This window comes from Micropterus salmoides, unplaced genomic scaffold (genome assembly GCF_014851395.1).
Source record: "Micropterus salmoides isolate LMB-PRFRI ecotype aquatic unplaced genomic scaffold, ASM1485139v1 Ms_hic_scaffold_3502, whole genome shotgun sequence".
In the NCBI taxonomy this organism is placed as follows: domain Eukaryota; kingdom Metazoa; phylum Chordata; class Actinopteri; order Centrarchiformes; family Centrarchidae; genus Micropterus; species Micropterus salmoides.
The window spans coordinates 1-7,500 of NW_024042821.1; the positions used below are offsets into that span (position 1 = coordinate 1).

The 7,500-nt window shown below is 40.5% G+C and overlaps 1 protein-coding gene across 1 annotated transcript in view; it reads left to right on the forward strand.

Moving 5' to 3' along the window:
- Window positions 1-273: 273 nt before the first annotated feature.
- The window catches only part of LOC119884527 (signal transducer and activator of transcription 1-alpha/beta-like), a gene marked incomplete at its 5' end in the record, with an annotated part of 8,901 nt that continues 1,674 nt past the window's right edge, over window positions 274-7,500 (forward strand). The window contains 20 exon segments of the mRNA XM_038694906.1: window positions 274-418; window positions 510-605; window positions 1,037-1,114; window positions 1,207-1,285; window positions 1,371-1,459; window positions 2,066-2,217; window positions 2,343-2,504; window positions 2,609-2,652; window positions 2,655-2,700; window positions 3,459-3,518; window positions 3,663-3,692; window positions 3,813-3,903; window positions 4,105-4,146; window positions 5,143-5,226; window positions 5,396-5,497; window positions 5,744-5,879; window positions 6,281-6,321; window positions 6,428-6,504; window positions 6,685-6,824; window positions 7,251-7,430. Of these exon segments, the coding sequence (XP_038550834.1) occupies window positions 274-418; window positions 510-605; window positions 1,037-1,114; window positions 1,207-1,285; window positions 1,371-1,459; window positions 2,066-2,217; window positions 2,343-2,504; window positions 2,609-2,652; window positions 2,655-2,700; window positions 3,459-3,518; window positions 3,663-3,692; window positions 3,813-3,903; window positions 4,105-4,146; window positions 5,143-5,226; window positions 5,396-5,497; window positions 5,744-5,879; window positions 6,281-6,321; window positions 6,428-6,504; window positions 6,685-6,824; window positions 7,251-7,430 (1,874 nt within the window).

Below are 7,500 nucleotides of genomic sequence, written 5' to 3' on the forward strand. Positions count from 1 at the left end.
TGAACTTCTGTGCACAAGTTTAGAATATATCGCTTTTCTTGACTTTAAGGAAAACGATCTACATACAGAACTAATTTGTTTTGTTACACAGATTATGCTAATTGGATGATTATTAGCCCCCTCTATGTTACAGGCTTCACTTACCTGATAATAAAAATATCAAGATGCAATATCTTTGTTATCCTAGTCAGTTTTGAATTATTTTTAACAAAGTGCCCCATTCAGCATTAATTAATCCTAAATGAAGGTACATTTTCTGTTGATCTGTCTCAGGGATTTGGCAGCTGTGGATGAAAATATGGCAAGCACTTGTTTCCATGCACTCCTGGTTTATTTGGAAGAACAGAGGAAACGGTCGGTCCAGGACAACACTATTTTGCAGGGACCGGATTTTCCAGGGATGAAAGACTACTTGCTGGTAGGGCGGACATGCTGTTATGTGACCTGAATATTGGATTAAACAAATTTTCTTACCACAGAATAACCTCTCACTCTTTTTCTTTATTTAGAAAAACTTTCAAGATCAGCCACTGAACTTGGCCGTAATCCTCTCTGAATGCCTAAAGGAGGAAAAGAACATCCTTGCTTCAGCCTATGAAACACAGGTAAGATGACTGAAGATATCAGCTGGACGAACAGAACAGTGCAGTCCAGGCTGCAGAAAGGAACTCTAATCACATGCCGAATCTCACAAAGCTTTTCAAATCGGTCTTTTGTTTGGTTTGCTTTATTTATTCCAGCTCAGAAGGGATTTATCTAAACTTATATGTAAAAGTCCAGCTTTAATATTTCATTTTGATCAAGTGCTATGCAGATGAGTATGATGTTTCTGGTTGTCACACTGCAAGTGAAGATTTTATTCTAATTCTCTGGTCTATTCAGTCTAAAAAAGTAACAGATCCGTGTTGTACATTTTCTTTATTATCTCATCTTTACAGCAGGCAAACACTGTTTGCACAAAGGTCTGTTTTGTAAGAACCACCACCATATGCCAATAATGGCAAAAGAGTGAAAGAAATGTCTTTGTTTTTGTCAGGGTTGTGGCAGTCCAGCCATTGAACACAAATGGAGAGAGTTGGACAACAAAGTCAAGGAGCTAAAAAGGCAGACTTTGGTAAACTGACTTTTACTTGATTTTAATTTTGTTTTCTGGTTTGTGTTCCACCTGACCTGGATCTGAATTTGTGAACTTTAACACTAATGCAGGAGGTAAAGAAAGAAATTAAGTCGCTGGAGGTCCTAAATGAAAAGCTTGACTACATAATGAAGACCTGGCAGAGCAGAGGTATGGAAGGAGTCGGACAAAAAGGAACAGATGATAAGTTTGGTGTGAGTTCATGCTTCATTTATGTCTTGTTTGTCATTACCAGTGGAGCAGCATATTGGATTGGCAGATTCCCATGCTGTTGTGGAAGAGGAATGTCTTAAGCGGGCCAACTTTATCAGTCAAACAAAGCAGGTACAGTAGATGCATGTGGTGGGCTGTTGATGACACAGCACAAACAGATAAACCACTTCCTTCAAAGCATGTTTATGTTTAAAGGAAAATTCCATCCGTAGAAACTTTTCAGGCAGTGCTTTTAAAAGCCTTACTGTACTCTCTGATTATTTGCATTTTGTATTCCTTTTTAGTAGATAATGCCAGTTGTGGATGACAGGAAATGAAGGAGAGAGAGATGCAACAAAGTTCGAAGGTGGAAACCAGGGATGTTGCGGATCATTTTAGCATCCTTAAGTTTTTTTGACTGCACAGCTTAGGTTGTTGTCATAGCAATACTGTAGTCTGTTAAAAGCAGGAAAGTAATTTCCTAACAGTGTTGTGTTTGGGTATTATTGTTTGAGTCATAGTATTTTTTTTTTTTTTATCCTCACATTAAATTTCTCATGGAATTCAGTACAAACACCTCACTGTGATGTTTAAAAAGACGTTAAGGTCATGGATGTTTTTCTTGTTATATTGCTTGGTAATAACAATAATGAGTTTCAGTCACAACATTCTCTACATATTAGTAAGGACACCCCACATACTTAACATTGCTGTGTTTGTTTGTTTTTTGCCTTGCAGATGGTGCTGCAGCAGATAATGAACATTTTGGTACTGGCAGTGCAGGCCGTTGAAAGTCTCACAGATGTGGAGCTGCCTGAGTGGAAGCGCAGGCAGCAGATGGCCTGCATTGGAAGTCCAGTTGACACCTGTCTGGACCGTCTGCAGGAGTGGTAAGAACCTATTAGTCATTTTAGTTAGTTTCATGTTGAGGTTGGAGAAAATGTCTCACTGTCCCAGCTGTCACACTTAATACTTGATGCAAAACTTGGTGTTCTGCATTATGTTGTACGTGCAGGTTCACGGCTGTGGCAGAAGTGCTACTACGAGTAGGGGAAGAGCTGCAGAAACTGCAAGACCAGAACAAGAAATACAACAGCACAGACGCCTCCAACCTCCCTAATCCCATGGAAGAAATTGAGCAATTCGCTCGGCGCTTGCTCACAAAACTTCTTGCAAAGTGAGACGTGGCATCAGGACCCTTGTGTCTTATACACAATACATAAACACAGACTGATTCACTTTCATATTGTTGACACGTTTTGTTGTGGTCTTGATTTGTAGTGCCCTAGTGGTTGAGATACAACCTTTCATGTCAAGTTTACCACAACGCCGCTAATTCTTAAGACCGGGGTGCGGTTCACAGTGACATTGAGGTAAGGCTGCATGTAACACAGTGTTGCTCCCCCAGGGCTAATAGTGAAAACGACGGCAACACAGAACTGATATGATCTAGATCTGATAAAATGGTTGTCAACTGTTGAGTTATTTCAGGTTACTCACTTTACAGGTGTAGTATAATCAGATATATAATGTAATGTTACAGCAACTTCCTTTTCTGTTTTCAAAATCAACTATTTACTGTAAGAAATACAACGTTTTTGTGAATCTAATATTTTGTGCCAGTATGCTTGAGAAGTGGCTGTGTAGTTTTTGTAGCTTGCTCCTTTCGTGGAGGACGGCAGCTGTAGTCGGCCTGGATTCACAGTAAAAACAATGGATTCCATAATGGCCACACAGATTTACAGCAAACTAAACGTGTTGAAAGGAATCAAAATGCCTTTTGAAACCACTCTGATGCTCAGTTACCTTTTATTCATATTATAACCATGTGCTCATTATGTTACAATAATCATTGCTTCACCAATGAATTGCTAAATATGAGCTTTGATGAGCCAATAGTAAGACACAGATGTAGCCTAAATTATAAACACCTTTTAAATAGTTTTGGGTGGTATTTTATGGAGAGAAAGAAACGACAAGACTAATGACGAGACTTATAACAAATGTCCCCAGCCAGACCGGAACCTGGGATGTTGCAGTTCATAGTTGGTGCCTTAACCTACTAGGGCACCCCCAAAGTAGCTCTAACAGGTACTGTATGATTGTCACTACCTGTTTCTTCTCTTCTCAGGTTCTTAGCAAACCTCCCAGAATTCAAGTGCCTGCTCAAAGTCAAACCTGTATTTGACAAGTAAGTCAGAAAATGAGCCAGTGATATAGTACATTATAATTAACATAAACACAAATCTTTTTTTTTTAAACTACAAACCTCCTTTTTAATAGCCTGTGTTCCCTTATCAATCTTTTTGTATCCCCTTTTCTTCCCTTAAATAAGGGATGTTGAAGAACCCATGACCGTTAACGGGTAGGTGAAGGGTACCAAAACGATTTGAAAATCTGAAATGTAAACTGAGGAATTGTTAAAATAATTGGTCTATGATAATTGCATATAACAAAGAGACACATTGTTCTGATGTTGCTGTAGGTTCCGTCACTTTGACTTCAACAGGGATGACTGTAAGGTGTTGGACGTGGACACACCAGGTGGAGGCTTGGTGGCAGAATTTGGTAACCTGGTATGTAACTCCACAAAACCCTGAGCAAAAACTTAACCTTTGAAATGTGAACACAAGTGAAAGCAAAGACACTTTTGTTGTATCTATATGTCCGTCTGTCACTACATGAACACAAAGCTTTGTATTTTACACACATGTAAAATAATGCCTATGTCACTTGCACTAAACAGAGTATATAATGACATTTTACATTTCTTTCAGTCACTTAAGGAAAGAAAAGCCAGAGGAAAAGGAACGAATGAGGTAAGAGGAGATATCCATTTTGAAGTACCTGCCATTTGTAGGTATAACCCAAGGACTGTATAAAAAAAGGAATAAACAGACTTTCTATGTGTTGGTCGCCACCTGCTGGCTGTGGACTGTAAACACCACCACCCACTGGTATGAAAGTGGACCCAGTTACCTTTCCAGATAAAGGCTGCCATCCACAGTTCAAGTACATTTTTGTAACTTTTGTAGGGATTCAACGTAATGAAGATGACTGAAGTTACACTAAGGCCGAGGATATGTTCGACGGCATCTTTAGAGGGAAAAGGCTTTAGTAAAAGACTGCAGACTCTTTGCTGTAAGGAAAGTACCGGAATCATTTCAGTTTCATAGACTTTACTGTGTTTCACATTTTGAAACTGAATGCATGGCCTCTTTTGTGGCTCAGTATATGAACTGCAAAAAAAAAGGCAGTCAAGGTTTTAGACACATGGTTGTCACGGCTTCAAATGAATGCTTATGTTGCACTTATGTGTAAATACGTGTTTGCCATTTCATTTATAAGGTGGTAATGTCTGTGTTGTGGCAATCCATCCAATAGTTGAGAAATTTCCATTTAGACCAAAGTGGTGGACAGACTGACCGGCAGACAGGCAGACATTGCTGTGCTGCTAACATGACTAAGAATCAATGAATGCAGGTTTAAGGTTGCATGCTGATGCATAACAGATTGATGGAATTCAGTGATAGGAAATACTTCAAGAGAGCGACACAAGTGAGATGTTTTATGGTTGGTAGGTTAATAGACAGTGTGCTTAATCAGTCAGGGAATTCTCTTTGGAAGTTTAAAATCACCACCTAGGTGTGATTCATTTGTTCATGAATGGGACAAATGTGAAACTGTACTACTTTTTTTTTGTGGGGTTGCATGTCACTAAATATTTATCTTCCTCACACTACTTCTACATGCTTGCAAATCATTATACCAGTATTTTCCCCCTCCTAAAACCACGTCTCTTTCTCCTCCATCAGAGTCGTCTGGCAGTCACTGAAGAACTCCACATCATTAAGTTTGTGACAGGGCTTCAGCATGCTGGACTCAAGTGTAACATCGAGGTGAGTAAACATGACACTCAAAAAGTCAGAGGCATTTCAGTTTCTGTGTGCGCTTTGCAGCTGAACCTAAAATATTATTGGTTGAAGAGAAGGCACTATTAGAGCTGCAGTTGTTCAGTCACAGAAAAATGGTAGCCAGGCAGTTTACCCTCCTCCTGTGTTGGTCCAGGCCAGCTCCCTACCTGTGGTTGTCATCTCCAGTACCAATCAGATCTCCAGTGCCTGGGCCTCTGTCATGTGGTGCAACATGCTGTCCACCAGTGAACCGAGGGTAAAGCATCACACAATATCAGGATCTGTTTAGCTGCATGACAAGACACTTCCAAATTACACCAAACAATTGTACATATGCATTTTGGGTTTATTCTGATGTACACAAAAAACCAAATCCTTTCTTCTTATTGTGTTGCACAGTTGAGATTTGTCTATTTTCACTACTATGTTCATATCCCTGCGAAGAACAGTGGGTTTGAGTCATTTGTCAACTGTATTAAAACTCTGTGACTTTGTTCTGTAGAACCTGTTGTTGTTTGTCGACCCGCCTCCGCTCATGTGGCAGCAGCTGGGACAGGCTCTGAGCTGGCAATTTTTGTCCGTTGGGCAACGGGAGCTTGACGAAAACCAGCTCTCCATGCTGAGAGACAAAATTGCGGGTGAGTGTTTGACTGCTTCTTCCCCAGAATTAAGTCGTGTCACTTTCAAGGTTCATGAACAAGGTGCATTTACTCATTTTACAACACAGGGTTAACATAAAATATACTGAACAGAATTATGAACGCAACACTTTTGTTTTTGCCCCTATTCATCATGAGCTGAACTCAAAGATCTAAGACTTTCTCTATTTACACAAAAGACCTATTTCTCTCAATATTGTTCACAAATCTGTCAAAATCTGTGTTAGTGAGCACTTCTCCTTTGCTGAGATAATCCATCCACCTCACAGGTGTGGCATATCAAGATGCTGATCAGACAGCATGGGGATTGCACAGCTGGGCCTTAGGCTGGCTACAATAAAAGGCTGGTAGACAGATAGATAATATATTTATATTCACAGATAATCCTGATGGTGTGGTTCACTGGAGCAATTTCTCCAAGGTGAGTGTTGAGCAAGATTCTTATTATACTGTAGTTTACATAATGTGTACAACCTATAGCTGTGTGTGCTCTTTACATGCGGACTTTTGCTTTCCTGTGTGGTCAGAACGAAAGTGCCTGGATTTGGATTGATGGAATCCTTAATTTGATCAAAAGACACTTGGTGGATCTTTGGCGGGACGGGTAAGATACATCCAGCATCATCTCATCAATGGTTTACAATGGTCCACATACCAGCCACAAATCAGACCACTGAAACTGCTAAAACACAATCTTTTAAGTATTATTATTTGGGATTGTGGATGTGGTCACTATGCTTCCCTGTGAACTAAACTCACGTCATGTTCTGTATGTGGGTTTCAGTTTCATCATGGGGTTCGTGAGCAGGAAGAGAACACGCGTCCTGTTGCAGGAAAAACAGCCCGGGACTTTTCTGCTCCGCTTTAGCGAGAGCAACAAAGACGGAGCCATCACCTTCAGCTGGGTTGAGCACTCCAACGGTGGTGTGTGTGTGTGTGTGTGTGTGTGTGTGTGTGTGTGTGTGTGTGTGTTTGGAGAAAATTCTAAAGTTATCAAAATTAGGGTTTTAATCCTATCACTGTTTTTACAGCCAGAGTTTGCTTGGTTGTTACTGGCACAGTTACTGTCATGCCTTTTACCAAACTGAATTTGGATAGCATTTGTATAGAAATGCTGTTTTAACATGTATGTTCACTCCACATAAGCACACTCCTTTTTGGTGGTGATAGCCCAAACAAACCTGTGTAACTGAGAATACATAACATACAAGGGATTGTTTCTTTCTTCCTCTTATGGCAGACTGCCCCCAGTCCTCTGTCCTGTCGTAGATGAAACAATTTCAACACCAGACACTCGGATGTCTTTTTGTGTTTGCTTACTTTTCTTGCTGTATATTGGTCCCCCTGTAGAGACCCATGTGCATGCAGTAGAGCCATACACCAAGCAGGAGCTGTCGGCCGTTTCTCTGCCAGACATCATTTCCCGCTACAGTCTGAGAGCCCAGTGGAACGTGACCAGGAATCCTCTGCTCTATCTTTACCCAGACATCCCCAAAGACACTGCCTTTGGACGCTACTACAACAACTCTGGTATTGTCTCTTGGTTGACTTTGCCCGCTAGTACAACAATAAATGAACACCCAGGACCCCAGGACTATGC